The sequence below is a fragment of the Microcaecilia unicolor genome, chromosome 1, assembly GCF_901765095.1.
Source record: "Microcaecilia unicolor chromosome 1, aMicUni1.1, whole genome shotgun sequence".
Lineage (NCBI taxonomy): Eukaryota > Metazoa > Chordata > Amphibia > Gymnophiona > Siphonopidae > Microcaecilia > Microcaecilia unicolor.
This window is the reverse complement of record NC_044031.1, coordinates 157,844,763-157,860,659: the sequence shown is the minus strand read 5'-3', so window position 1 is coordinate 157,860,659 and position 15,897 is coordinate 157,844,763. Positions and strand designations below refer to the sequence as shown.

The following is a 15,897-nucleotide window of genomic DNA, read 5'->3' as shown; positions in this document are numbered from 1 at the left end:
TTTGTTGTCAAGATCATCTTGATCTATTAGGCTGCTATAGTATAGGCATTTTGAATCCGCTATCTTCTTTTTGTAGCATCAGAAGGCTAACTTCCATTTGAATTTATCAGTAGTATCTTTGTTTGTTCTCCATTGTTTTTCAATGCGTCAACATTCCTTTTTTAGGGTAGATACTTCCTCTGTAAACCATAGTGAATTTCTGGATAAACCATAGTGAATTTCTGGATGTCTTGACCTTTTTAGTGGTAAATAGAGCAATTTTGTCTAGTATGGCTTTCACCTTGGTGTCCCAGTGGGATTTGATCGAACCATGTGTAGGAGATGCGGTAGTTAGCTCTGCCCAGAGCTAACTACCACATCTAACTACCGTAGTTAGCTCTGCCCAGAAAATGGCCTCATTGATTTTACCTTTGGTGGAGATGAATTTGGATGACTTGTGTCTGGTTGAGCTTAACATACAGATATCAATGGTGAAATTCAGCTGGAAATGGTCAGACCATGGTACTGGCTTCCATTTGAATGAACTAATCAAGCTATTAGGATAGGACGTCATGAAGTCTTAACATATGTCCTTTTTCATGAGTTGCACTTTCAGAGAATGTAGTTAGTTCGCAGTTCCTTCAGGAATGATTTGAAGTTGTGGACGTTGGTCTCCCAGGAAGATGATCCTTGATAATTGTGACATGGCAGAGGAAGTAATCTCTACAAGTAGTGGTTCTGCCTTGGACCAAGCTCCCGGAGGATGGTAAATGAGGAGCAGTGGGATTTGATTTGCCTCTTTTTTTTTTTTTTTTTTTTTTCCTTTAAATCATCACAGAATTTGCATGTCGTGTATTCCAATTCAGGGAAAACCCCAGAACTAATTAAAGACACGTGGAAAAAATTCAAAGATAAGAGCAAGTCCGTCTCCTTTTTTTTACCCTGTAATGGAGAATGAAGAATACCATAACCTGGTGGATAGACGTGGGATAGTGGGGCAGTATCAACTTCTGTGAGCCACTTTTCTGAGATAAACAGCCCAGATCTGAAGATTCTAGCAGATCTACATAAAGCCGACACCTACACAAGACCACAATGTATTCTTCTACCACATACATATGCACTTGATTGCAAAACCACGTGTTAACAAGTACGCAAGCAGACAATGCATTCTTCTACCATGTATGTACGCACTTGATTGCAAAATCATGTGCATATCTAAAGTCCGGAAATGGCAATCGCCATAACGGCAAATGTAAGCCACATTGAGCCTGCTAATGGGTGGGAAAATGTGGGATACAAATGCTACAAATAATAATAATAATAATAATAATAATAATATAATAATAATAATAATCCCTGAGTAAGAGAGCCTTGTTCCACACAGATCTAGCATTGATATAGATGGCTGGGACAGGAGTGAGCTGAGACCTATGTAGAAGTGGAGACATGGCCTCATAAGCAGTGGGACTGGCAAGGGTATTAAGGCTCTAGGAGCCCTAGAAGAAGTAAAGCAGCAGGCCTGGTGGGGCTGTCAGACTCAGCCCATCCAGGAAGTGCAGTCACGGTAGAATGGTCAGGGCTGGTAGGGTTTACCAGGTCCTGTCAGCCCAAGAAATGTAGCTGTGATGATGGAGTAGTGGATCTTGTAGCGTGAAGGACACAATATGTGGTGCAGATCAGCTTAGCTGATGGGGATTATTAAGCCCGCCTAATATAGATTACCATAGGTTTATCTTCCTGTATACATAGAAACATGACGGCAGATAAAGGCCATATAACCCATCCAGTCTGCCCATCCTCTGTAACCCCTAATTCTTCTTGTTCCTAAGCAATCCCACATGCTTATCCCATGCCTTTTTAAATTCTGGAACAGTCCTCGACTCCACCACCTCCACCGGGAGGCCATTCCACGCCTCCACCACCCTTTCTGTGAAATAATACTTCATTAGGTTACTCCTAAACCTATTCCCTCTTAACTTTGTCATATGCCCCCTCATTCCAGAGCTCTCCTTCATTTGAAAAAGGCTCTCTTCCTGTACATAAATGCCCTTGAGATATTTAAACGTTTCTATCATGTCTCCTCTCTCCCTCCTCTCTTCCAGCGTATACATGTTGAGGTACCTAAGCCTGTCCCTGTAATTTTTGCATTCAAGACCGCTTACTAATTTCGTACCTGCCCTCTGGACCGACTCCATCCTGTTTATATCTTTCTGTAGGTGCGGTCTCCTGAACTGCACGCAGTATTCCAAATGAGGCCTCACCAGAGACGTATACAACAGCACTATCACTTCCTTTTTCCTGCTGGTCATGCCTCTCTTTATGCACCCAAGCATCCTTCTGGCTTTGGCCGTCGCTTTTTCTACCTGTTTGAAAGCTTTAAGGTCGTCAGACACAATCACCCCCAAGTCCCGCTCTTCCTTCGCACACTGATGCACTACACCCCCTATACTGTACCGTTCCCTCGGATTTTTGCGACCCAAGTGCATGACCCTGCATTTTTGGGGATTAAACCTTGGTTGCCAAATTTAGGTCCATTCCTTTAGCTTTGCTAGGTCTTTCCTCATGTCATTCACATCCTCCAGGGTGTCCACCCTGTTACAGAGTTTAGTATCATCCGCAAAGAAACAAACCTTATCAGACAGCCCTTCTGCAATATTGCTCACAAAGACGTTAAAAAGAGCCGGCCCTAGGACCGATCCCTGCAGTTCTCCACTGATGACATCTTTTTCTTCAGAGCAAGCTCCATTTACCACCACCCTCTGTCTCCTACCATTCAACCAGTTTTTTACTCATCCAATTACTCTAGGTCACACACCGAGGGCACTCAATTTATTTATCAGTCGCCTGTGCGGAACTCATAGGAGTAACCCTTGCCTATGTGTTTTTTTCCAAATTGGCAGCTGCCTTCAAGAGTTAGTATTGTTTTTTTGACTACAGTTTCAAAGATATTTACCTTTTGAAATGTCAGTTTTTCCTGTGACCTGGCTTGGGGTTCTTTTGAGATCTAGTGTTAGTTAATAACCTGTAGTTTACCTTTCCCTTCCTCTCCTCCCCCCCCCCCCCCCCCACTCCGATCAGACAGTTTAGCAGTGTTTTCATGTTAATATCTGACTAAAGGAGGCAGACAATATACCTAGTTTTTAAGCAAGTAGACCCCAAGAATGTTGTAGGGAAACTAAAGCCCTTAATTCATTTTTCATATTGTCCTTCAAAGAATATATTTACCTCTTCAAACAATCCACACTAAATTCATTTGTTGATGGGTTACTGACCATTCTGAAGATACCCCATGCAATACGAGTAACTTTCTCTGTAAAGAAAATGTTTTGTAACTTAGCTAAAGTTTCAGCTCCAAATCGTTTTATTCTCATGTTGATATGGGATTGCAAGCAAAAAACAAACAAACCAAAAACCCACAAAACAAAACTATATTGATCCATGCATAAGTTGAGGTTAAAATTTGAAGATTCATCTCCACATCCTCCTCCCCCTCCTGGATGTCAGTGTGGCAGACCCTCTGCTCACTGGTACTTTCAGCAGTGTTGCTGCACTGTCTCCGGTTCTCACACTGAAGCCTGTGGTCGCAGACATGCTGAAACATGTCATCCTGCCATGCATAGCCAAGCCTCATAGTACACTGTACAAGTAAGTAGAATTGTCTGCTGTGCTGTATACGGAAGGGAAGGGGAGATGTTGGACATGGGGGCTGGAGTAGGGAAGGCGAGATGCTAAACATGGAGGAGGATACAGAAAAGGCGAGCCAACCCTCAATTTTAAGCTGAAAATATATGCCAAATACTATTTTTATACTCAAGTTTGGGCATAAATTCCTTGAATTATTCAGGGTGTAAAGAAAATATGATGCACTTAGCTGAGAACCATACTGAATTTCCCTAGTGATGGCCAATCAGTTTATAGGTACATTTAACTGGCCAACAGTCAACTTCATCTTTGTAGGAAAATGCTAATTTGTCATATGTACTTGCTTAAAACATTTTATAAACAGCAAAAAAAGAAGCACAAATGGGCCTTCAAGTAGCACAATCAAGAGTCCTTTAATGAATAGACCTGACATGGGCCATATTTCAGTGTATGTACACCTGTATCAGGGGTCAATTAGGGTATGAACTCTTGAAAACCACACAATCAAAAGTTAATGTTCCTCAATAAAACATGCAAACAGTCTTATACAGAGCAATTAAAATTTCCGCAGTGCACTAGATACAAATGTCAGCTCAGATGCTGGAAATAAATCCAACAGGATAGCAGACAGAATGAACCGCGTCTTGAACCACAGTGGTTCACTGCAAAAACCGCCAATGTTCTTTTTTGTGTATTTCTGAACCCTCTTCTGCTTCCTGTTAAAACATTTTAATAACGTTAAATATTTGAAGGTATTATACTGTTACTACATATGTCTTATTTGCATGGGCTTTATCTAATCTAGGACTTCCCATCCCTGATCTGGGGACCCCACACCCAGTTGTGTTTTCAGGATATCCACAAGGAATATGCATGAGATATATCTGTGCACACTGGAGGCCCAGCATAATACAGGTTTATCTTATACATTTTCAGTATAGGTATCCTGAAACCCAACTGAATGTGGACTACAAAGGACTGGGTTGGGAAGCCCCGATATAGGACTTTGATACGTTGTTATCCCCCGATTCTATAAAGGTTCTCCAAATTTATGGGCCAAAATTTGGGTGTGATCCTGAAATGCATGTGCAACTTAATAGCAATAATTTGGTGCTAACAATTAATTACATTAATTGGCACAAATTAAGATTTGCGCATGCACAACTGCCTATGCGCAATTCTTTAAAGCACCGTGCCTAAATTCTCTTGTGCGCAGCCCAGAAGGGGGCATGGCTATGGGAGGGACATGGATGTTCCCAAAAGTTACGCACAGTGTTATAGAATTGGGGGGGGGGGGGGGGGGCGGGGGATGTGCTGCAACTCGCACACGCCGGGATTTACACCTGGTTTTTAACAGGTGTAAGTTCTGGTGCTTTATTTTAGAAATGGGAACTGGTGCTACATGTTATTCTATAAAGGACATTCAGGAATGAGCGCTCTTTATATAATAGCCCTGAGCTATTATATGGGTAATATATACTGAATCTAGCCCTGTATGTGCAGCTAGTTAAAAATCAAATGACTAGGAAAAAAAGAGGAAATATGCGAAAGATTTAGAAATGACTCGTTGATAGGATTCACAAAGTACCAATAATGGTATATTATACCCATTCTGGTGTAAAGCTGAGTACCAAAATTTTATGTTTTTTTTTCAAAAGGATCTGTACTAAGAGATTGTTGAAGAGCAGGCCTCAACAAATTTTTCATGAAATCTGGGAGCCAGCCTCAAAACTTAAGATCCAGCAGCTGAGATCCCTCTTGCTTCTCCATCCCCACCCCTGCAACACTGTCCCAAGTGAAGTTGGTGGGGGGGGGGGGGGGGGGGGGGGGGGCGGGGGGGGGGGGGAATGGAAATCTACTCCTAGATCAGCAGTAGTTTTTTTAGAAACTGATTTACTAAGACTCTTTTCTTATTCTGTGCGTGTGGGTAAAATAACTTTAGTTAATCAGCCCTTAAGGTGCTTCTGCAAATCATTGGCAGAAGCCAGTTGTCTCCCTTTCCAAAGCATGCTGTCAGCTGTGTGAGAGCACTCCATTTATGGGTGAAGCAAAAAGGCAATTTCCTCTTTTTGTTTTCAACATATCACCATGGCCTGAGTCCCCAGCAGCCTCTCCTCATCCCCCTCCCCCCTCCAGCATTCATTCACCCAGTCTTTCTAGCTATGTAAAAACAGCATTTGAAAATTTCCATCTCCTTTCCCTTTGGGACCAGTGAATTTTGAAGTATGAAGTACCTGCTTTTCTCTACCAGGGAGTTTCCATTTCAAAATGAGCTTGCAGCCTGACCTGGCAGTTTGTAGATTGCCTTCTCTATTGGCAAAGAAAAAAGCACAAAGGGCTCTCAAGAATAGGATAAATATACTTTTATTTATAACCCTCCTGTTTTAACAATAGTTGAATCTATGTGCCCCCCCCCCCCTCCACCCCAGCTAGGGTTTACTGATGACCTTGAACACAAAGAATCTCAAATTTGCAAAAACATGTGAAAATTCCAATCAGTGCTGTACGAGGGGAGCACTGAGATTTTCCATTTGCACATTACTTCTTTGTTCATTTTCCTTATGGTTTTCCCAACATAAATGAGAGACCAAGGACAGACAATTATATAAACAAACAACCCTCTCAATTTTGCAGTCTGAGTTATATTTCAGGTGGTAAGTTTTTTTTCCTGTCTGTGGGTATGTAAAATTGTCCATGGTCAAAGAAAGTGTGCAAACCAAACAGGAACCACAGGGACAATGACCAAAACAGATAACATGTTGCACTCTTGTGACAGGCAGGGCAGACGGTGCTATGATCTCCTTAATATTTCTACCTCTTGTGTATGCAACCATCAATTATTTATTCTTAAAATATGAATGTCCTTCTAACAGATGCCAATGTCTTCTTAAAATCTTCTGTATATCCTTGGACATTGATGAAAACTTCAGGTTGCAATCAATATCTGGTGTTGTCTTATCAGTCCTTGGACATAGCAGAATCTCCCGGTCCTCTGTCCTTGCCTTGTTCAAACCTTCATCAGTACAATGTGAAGGATATCCTCTTTCCTCGCCACTTCTAATCATAGTGGTAGTTTGTCTCTCAAACTCATTAAAGGTTGTACAAAGCCCTCACAATCTTAAAAAACTGTGAAAGTGGAAGATTCTCTTTCATATTTCTGTTGTGGAAACTCTTGAAATGTAGAATTTGATTTTTGTCTGTTGGTTTTCTAAAGATTGTATTATTGAAACCATATGTTTCTTTGATAATGAGTATATCCAGAAAAGATATCTGTTTATTATCATAATGCGTAGTGAATTTAAGGTTGAGATCCAATGAGTTCAAGCAGGCACGACATTTGTGTAACCTTTCTTCACTGCCTTTCCACAGCATCAAAATATCGATGTACCTTTTCCAAAAGCAGACTTCCTCTGAAAATGGATATTCGTTCACAAATAAAAATTCAATATGAGCAATGTACAAAATGGCAATACCTGGTGCCCTATCACATTTCTCTTAATCTGCTTGTAAAATTGATCTTGGAAACAAAAAAAAGTTTTCTTTCAAGGCCAGAGTGGCTAACTGGAAAATAAAAGCTGTAGGTACTCTGTGGTCTGAGTACAAAGATATACAGAAGATTTTAAGAAGACATTGGCATCTGTTTTTAAGGACATTCATATTTTAAGAATAAAAAAATTGACGGTAGCATGCACAAGAGGTATGGACAGATTTACAAACCCACACACAGGAAAACCTTACCACCTGAAACAACTCAGACTGCAACACTAAGAGGGTTGTTTATATAATTGCCTGCCCTTGCTGTTTCATTTATGTTGGTAAAACCATGAGGAAAGTGAAAAAAGGATTATTGAACGTAGAAGTAATGTGTGGAGGGAGAATCTCTGTGCTCCCTTCATACAACACTACTTGGAATTTTCACGTTTTTGCAGATTTGAGATTCTTTGTGTTTAAAATCATCAGTAAACCCTGGCCGGGGGACGGAGGGGGAACGCATCGATCAATTATTGTTCAAATAGGAGGGTCATAAATAAAGTGTACTTATCCCATTCTTGAGAGCCCTTTGTGCTTTTCTCTTTGGACTATTTGTGCTGTGTACTCTGACCCTCTCTCCATTGCATGCTTCTCTATTGGCAATCATCTGTGCTGATAAATATAAAAATATTAGGGTGCCCATAAGGATGTTCCTTGAACCTTCATACTTTTTATTAATAAGTTGATTTAATGCAAATTTGTTGTATTATGGTTCTGTATTCTACTCTGAAATAATGCTAATAAATATATTCCAGTCAAAATTCACACTTAGTGATTAGTGTTTCTTCTAGATGTTGGCCATGATATTTACGCAGATTTTCTATGCCAGTGTCAGCATAGTGGCTGGCGCTGAAAATCTGACTATAGACATATCTGCCTTCATTATCCAGGTATCGGCAGTATTCAGCACCGGTCCCTAGATAGAATTCTTCAGATAGAGCGGGGTGGTCTGTCAAGATTTTCAGTGATATTTTTTGGGATATTGCCCTGGTTAGCTACATTTATCCAGGTAGGAGATGCTCATGTTTGTATAAGTGCTGCTGAATATCAAGTGACAATTTGTTGACTCCTCTTTTCTCTGCAGTTAGGCCATTTCTGACCTATAGTCAACAAGGTTAATGTTTTCATTAGGGCTATTGGATGATTAAAACTGTTAATCATGATTCATTTTTTTAAATCGCAAGATTAAATCTTGAGTTAACTGTACCTCTGAGTCCCGTCCCCCCCAATCCAGTACTTCTCTCTCTTTTGCTCCTCCTCCTCCTCCAGCTATTTTCTAAACTTGCCTCAGTCACAGACAGTGTCTGCAATGCAAACAGGTTTCCTCCGCTGGCCCTGAGAACCTTCCTGAAGCCGCATCCTACCCTCATGGAAACAGGAAGTTGCATCCGAGGAGGCAGGATTCGGCTACATTAAGGCTCTCAGGACTGGCAGAGGAAGCCTGGCTTGTGGGCAGTGTCTGCAATGCAAGTTTAGAAAATGGCTGAAGAGAGAAGGGATAGGGAGTATTACTGAACCTTGGGGGGGGGGGGGGGGAGGTACAGCACTGGCCCCAGCTGTTGATTTTATCACGATTAAAATTTAATTGTGTTAATCGTGTTAGTTAACATGGTTAATCAACAGCCGTGGTTTTCATGGCCACTACTGCAAGACAAGAAGCCAAATATATGTATTGCAGTTGCCAATCTGACTTTTAACATGCCAGTTGATTTTGCTGATAATGTATGGGTCAGGTGAGCATTCTGATTAATAAAGGCTTTCATGTAATTTACTAGGAGGAACAATGTCATCAAACAGATCACTTTCCTTTCGCTCTGGAGGGATTTCGCGAAGCAGATCTGAAGGAACATTAATTGATCTTGAAGACAGAAGACTTTTATCAAATAATAATTTAACAGGTACAGTATATTATACTTTATACCAAAAGGCTGCCTTCAAATAGCTGGCAGATTTCCATAGAAACCTGTGATGATTTTGCAATCTCTGAGAAGCACGTTTCTTTCTTCTAAGTGCACTAGAATGTTGAGAGAAATCTGAACATTTTTAGAAGTTTGCACTATATATAATGGTGGGTGCCTCTTGTGCACAAGCACTCATCTAAATTTAAACAAATCAATATAAAATATCCATAACAGATACTGGCAGATAATGACCATTTGACTCGCCCAGTCTGCTTGGCTGCCCCTGTCTGTGCTTCACTAGGAAAGGATATCTGCTGTGAAAGCTTTATAATTGAAGCAAGATACCGAAACATCCCCAAAATGACATATTGGCGCGGAATGACACATGCCCTGTTAAACAGTAGCACCTAAGTGTTTCTGTGCAGATCTGATAAGAGGGCATAATGATGTTGGGGGGGGGGGGGGGGCGAGCATGGGTGGGCCGGGGTGTTCCCTTAAAACGCTTGCAGTGTTATAGAGTTTGGGGGATCTGTGCCCAAATTGCACGCTGGGATTTGCATCTGGTTTCAATTGATGTAAATGCCTGTGCCCAAAGTTGAATATGGATTCCGGTGCTATGTGTTATTCTGTAAAGGATGCCCATCTCAGAGTGCCCTTTATGGAATACCATTCAGTGCCAATTTTTTTTTTTTTTTGGCACTATATACTGAATCGAGCCCTAAATGTGAAATTTGGTTTTACCTGATAATTTCCTTTCCTTCATTCTTACTATCATTCTACCTTCTGGACATTAATATAAAACTCTGCTGACCAGAGTTAAAAAAACAAAACAAGACAGTTGGCAAAAATAACCTCCTGATCCTGAATATGTCTCACAGGGTTCCCCTAATTATATGGACAAAAAGTATGTGCAAAATTTGCCAGTGGCTTAATCTGACCCTGCCACGGCAACAGATGTTACTAGTCAATATACATAGCAACCAATGAGAAAACTGTGTGCTTCTAGAAGTTGTTTTCAGAATAGAATTAACAACAAAGAAAAAAAATTAGAGATGGGAAAAGTAGTAATCGTCAGCACATGTACACTGGCAATTACCGCCCGGTTAGTGCCACGTGGTAGAAAATAGAAATTATTTTCTGACGCATGTTTTGGACGCACATCAAAATTAGAATTACTGCCCAGGGCACGCAGTAGCCTGGCGGTAGTTCTAATTTGACACGCGTTGAACCTTATTAAAAGGGCTCCTCAGAGAGGTATTGGAAAGAGAAAAGGAGTCTTGCCTTTCCAGTGAGATGTTACCTAGTATGCTTTAATAAACTACCAGACAGTAGCATTTTCCAAATGAGAAGCTCAAAGACAAGTGATCATCCTATGATGCTGTAGGTGGCGAAGTTAAGAAGGAATGTGAGAGAATGAATTGTTACAGAGGTAGTGGTGAACACCTGCAGCAGAGTTCCATCAGATGTATTAGGAGACCAAACCATACCAAAATTCAAGCATGCATGGATAGAAACAAAATATAATCAGACAGAGGGATGGAGAAGACCTGTAAGAGCACTGCAGGTAGGCAAAAATGAACAAATTGGTCAGTTTTTCACTCTTGAGTAAATAAATTTATGTATTTTAGTACTGAAGCTGCTTCCAAACTTTCAACCATTCAGTCAATTTCTCTTTCTTTTTCACCTTTCTTTGTGTCCCGTTGTTTTGAATTTTTACTTAAGGAAAATACTGTCCGTTTCCAGTTAAGTCCCCCTATAATGTTGCTTATAAAGGTGTTAAACAAACTAAAGCCCAACCTGCTAACATCAAGGCACGTATGGTCACTTTCCCTTCAATATTATGATCTCCATTGAGTTCCACTAAGAGTTCAGCTACATAACTCACTTTATTTTCTGCTTTAGTCCCATAATATGGCCGATACTTACAAGGGCGGCCTTCAGCAGAAGTCTCGCGAGTCCGCCATTGGAAGTCTTAGCGGCCATTTTGAACAGTGTTCCGGCAGCGGGTGAGCCCCAGCGCCAGCAGCGGGCAGGCAGGACCGGGGATCTTTCCTGCATGCCCCAAATAATTGGTTACACAACCTGGGTGGATGAAGGAGGGGCAGGTGAGAGAGCAGGGTCGTTGGACATGGGTGGCTGCAGGAGGGGCAGGGGGAGAGTAGGGTCGCTGGACATGGGTGGCTGCAGGGGGAGAGGAGGGTCGCAGGACATGGGTGGCTGGAGGGGAGGCAGTGGAGAGGAGGGTCATTGGACATGGGTGGCTGGAGGGAGTGCAGGGGGAGAGTAGGGTCGCTGGACATGGGTGGCTGCAGGCGGAGAGGAGGGTTGCAGGACATGGGTGGCTTGGGGTGGGCCAGGGGAGAGGAGGGTCGTTGTTTGATGCGCCGCTCCCTGCCACTTGCTCCGCGTGTTTCCCTACTCCTCCCCCTGCCTGGGAATCAGCTGTGAGTGACGTCAGCCTGGGTGGCTGGAGGGGGGCAGGGGAGAGGAGGGTCGCTGGACATGGGTGGCAGTAGGGGGGAGAGGAAGGTCGCTGGACATGGGTGGCTGGAGGGAGGGGGTGAGGGGGGCCCTGAGACCAGAGAGGTGGGGGTGGAAGGGGGAGCCTCAGACCATAAAGGGAGGGGGGAGGGGGCACACTCTCTCTGACACACTCTCTGTCTATCACACTCTCCATCTCTCACACACACTCTCTCACAAACATACACTCCAAGGAAAACCTTGCTAGCACCCGTTTCATTTCTGACAGAAACGGGCCTTTTTTACTAGTGTATACATAACCCCTTTCTTTGAGGGCATTTTCTGTGTAATGGCGTATTGACTATGTAATAATACAATTGTATTATTATATGTTTCAGGTTTTAAGAAGATTTTTTAAAAAAATGTTTCTCATTTATGCTTTTTATTGTATTTTTACGCTTGATACAGATTTTTACCCTTGATACAGGCATACTACAAAAAAAAAAAAAAAAAAAGAAAAACGGCCATATTGGGTTTGCCTTGATTACTTATCACATTTTATTGTACTTTTTAATTTTTTGTTCAATAATTTTTATTTATTCAAACATATTTTACTGTTTTCTCATTTTGGCTTCTGTGTTACTGTGGTGATGTTCCTTGGTTTGGTAGCAAGCACTCAGCAAACAAGAACCTACTTTTATTCTGCATGCACAGGTGTAAATGAACAGTTCAAGGTCCCAGGGATAGTTCCAGTAACTCCCTGACTAGAACCTTCCTTTTGATTCTGTTTGGTCTTCTCATTTCTTAGCAATTTTTGCTCTCTCTTTCCTCTCTCCTGCAGTATAACAGGGTGAATTTATATTTGCTTTCTATTTTATATTTCATTGTCCTCAAGCACGGTGTAATGACTTTCTACATTTAATAGAAATATTACAACAAAAACAGAACCAGTTATTATGTTGGATGGGATATTTAGTGGGGTATGACTTTTATTCTCGGGGACCCAGATTACAGTTTTTCTGCCCTGTTTGGTGATCACTATTATATTCCTAAAATAGTTACTCCTCTTCCTTTTTCTCTGTCTTTCCTGATTTCTATTAAACAAAGACATGGTGATCACATTGACATCAACTTTGCCTCTACCATGTTGTCCTTCAGGTCAATGATTTTAACAAGACATCAGGCATTTGCATACACACATGAATGTCCAAATGGATGTTTTCATTGCCTTCTCATTGATTTCTTTCAAACACTGCAAAAGTTAGACGATTTAAAATTTTCCCAGGAGTCCACTGGTAACCAGTGAAATTACTTAAGTAATGGAGTTGTTCTCTCTCTTATCTAAAAATTCACCTTGCTGCTGTACCCAGTTTCTTATTCCACTCATGAGAGAAGGTATTTTTTGTTTAAGCATTGTGGACACACTTATACCACATGCTAGTATGCATCAATTACTGTAATTATATTTAGATGCAGGAAACGTACGCCAATGTATGCTTTCACTTGGGTCTGCTATTTCTCACGACCAGTGTTTTTCTGCTTCCAAAAGCAATCAAAACCGTCATATGTTGCAGAAAGAATCCTGAGAGAAGCATGAGAATCATGAGAAATCCTCTTTTCTAACACCCCAACTCCTGCTCCAACCTAGCATTATTTTTTCCAACAGTAAGGCAGTTTTGTTTTGAGCTCTCTTTTCTGAGCATTGGGGAGGAATACAAAATGACCTCATTTACATGAACTTGACTACATTTGCACGCTATCTGCACTAGTGCCTGGCACGCTCATTGTTTTCCACGCTAGAACCCTGAGAACATTTTGCACAGGTAAATGCGTGCACCAGTGCGGTGCTAATATCCTCTAGCACCCGTGTTTACTTTAAAGCATTGGGCCTAACTTCACTTTGGCACTGAATGCACTGTACTTAGCACGTGCTAAACACACTGCACACTCATTCTCCACCCATATCTCACCCAGTTCCACCCCACTTCCAAAATATGGCCTTAACATGCGACTTACTATGTGCTAATTTGAAAGAAACCACATTGACTGTTAATGTGTTTGTGCATTACCTGTTAATGTGCTCCAAATGACACATTAACAGCCTAACACACTTTATTTTAAGATCCCCTTAGTGTGTGTGTTAAATTTATAAATGCTGCAACAAGACCACCGGAGTGGACAAAGAACAATGGTATCCCATGAATATTCTCAGGAGCAAAGGAGGAGTGGGAACAGAACCAAGCTCTTCAGTAAACAGACCTGAGATGGTCCGAGTTCGAAATGAAATGTATTAATTGGAGACTCTACAAGGCCTTCTTCGGGAGTCTGTGCAGAGATAAAAACACACAATAACATTTAAGTAAAAAAAACAATATAAATAAACATATGTAAATTATTATTAAATAAGTGAAAAACATATTTAAATGGTTGTAAAAAAATGCAAAAAGATAAATAATAAAATAAATAATAAAATGACGAAGGGCTAATGTATTCAAAGCATATGTAGTAATATGGAATAAAATGGCTAATATATACCTATTTCCAAACAGTGGAGGAGTGGCCGAGTGATTAGAGTGGTGGACTTTGGTCCTGGGGAACTGGGTTCGATTCCCACTGCAGGCACAGGCAGCTCCTTGTGACTCTGGGCAAGTCACTTAACCCTCCATTGCCCCAGGTACAAATAAGTACTTAAGCCGCATTGAGCCTGCCATGAGTGGGAAAGCACGGGGTACAAATTAAAAAAAAAATCTTTAGCTGGATCCCAATAGGCATATATAAATTCGATATTCACCCAATCTACTGAATGTCAATGTGTCCAGCTTCCTATATATCACCTAAGTGGAAGGCGGTGCCCTCGGTGATGCTGCTCAGCAACTGAACTCAAACGCTGAGACTTACATGTGTTGTCATTGGACATCCACCTCCACCCTAATGTTCTATTATTTAATATTTTGTGCATTACTTATATTGCTTAGTCTGTACCCGTATGGCCGACAGACATAAAATGAGTATTAGTTAATTTGATACTAAGCAATATAAGTAATGCACAAAATATTAAATAATAGAATGTTAGGGTGGTGGTGGATATCCAATGACGACACAGGTGTATAAGTCTCAGTGTTTAAGTTCGGTCGCTGAGCGGTATCACCGAGGTCACCGCCTTCCACTTAGTTGATATATAGGAAGCTGGATGCATCGACATTCAATAATATATACCTATGCCATTTAAAATATACAGCATAGTAAAATGCCTGTATGAATGGTTATGAATAGATGATGAAAAATGACATAAAAAGGCTGATAGATACCTATGACATTTCTAATAAACCTTAGACATTGAAAATACAATCAAAAGTAAATAATAAGTGAGCTACTGTGGTGCTCTAAAATGCATTGTTTGAATCATGGAGAAATGTAATGGGATGGTGTTTAACATATGACTTAAATATCAAAACATAATCGGTAGTGAGCGGTACTAAAAATATATTAAGGTGCCAACATTTTTAAGGCACACTGACGAACGGTTTATATCTTTTTTTTTTTTTTTTTTTTTTTTTTTATTCTTATGTACATTACGGGATCCTGCCAGGTAGTTGTGACTTGAATTGGCCACTGCTGGAAACAGAACGCTGGGCTTGATGAACCTTTTCTCTGACCCTGTATAGCAGTTCTTATGTTCTATATACTGGTTTCCACTTCAGTTTAGCAGTACAAGCAGCATTAATACTAACATCTCCCAGTGATTCCCAGCAGAAAGAACCATTTAGTCTGACTGCATCTAGTTACTTTTCACTACAGGCAGACTGAGATAAAAGCTGACATACCCCCCACCTATCTACTGGATCGCAGATAAGCTGTATGCCATGTCAACCTCTGATCCTCATGTTGGTTCTTCATACAGTACAGATAGCAGTCGGTCAATTCATTCTCCTGGTTTGAGAAAAAAAAGAAAATCAATAAACTCCCCCTTTCAAATCTGACTTGGATTTATTCTGAACATGTTGGCAGTGTTAGGCTACATGTGCTGCCATTTGAACGGTTTCACAAAAAGGTTTGAAAAGAGAGAAAATGTCTTCATCTGATGTATAATTTACAGGAAAAACTATTTTGAGGGGGGGGGGGGGCAAAGGTAAACTATAACCATTTTGGTCCATTACTGTTATTTCCTTCTAAATATGAACAGTTTATGTATTCTGTCTGAAGCATTTACTCAGTGTTTGCTGTTTGTTTTATACATATTCAAATGCAGGGCATACATTACGCTAACATGTTGCTGATTCTGTGTATTTTACTAACTTATACAAGATGCTGTCAGAGTATATAAAAGTTGCCAAAATGTGTTTTCCAAATATAGTACTTTTTTTGAGATTGCTCAATGATG

General features: G+C 40.9%; 1 protein-coding gene across 1 annotated transcript in view; it reads left to right on the top strand.

Annotated features, from left to right (window-relative positions):
* Positions 1–15,897, top strand: part of MACC1 (MET transcriptional regulator MACC1) — a 67,264-nt gene that overhangs the window by 11,826 nt on the left and 39,541 nt on the right. Inside the window, exon 2 of the mRNA XM_030201616.1 lies at positions 8,931–9,053. Within this exon, the coding sequence (XP_030057476.1) occupies positions 8,939–9,053 (115 nt within the window). The 5' untranslated portion in view covers positions 8,931–8,938. The remainder of the gene's footprint in view (positions 1–8,930; positions 9,054–15,897) is intronic.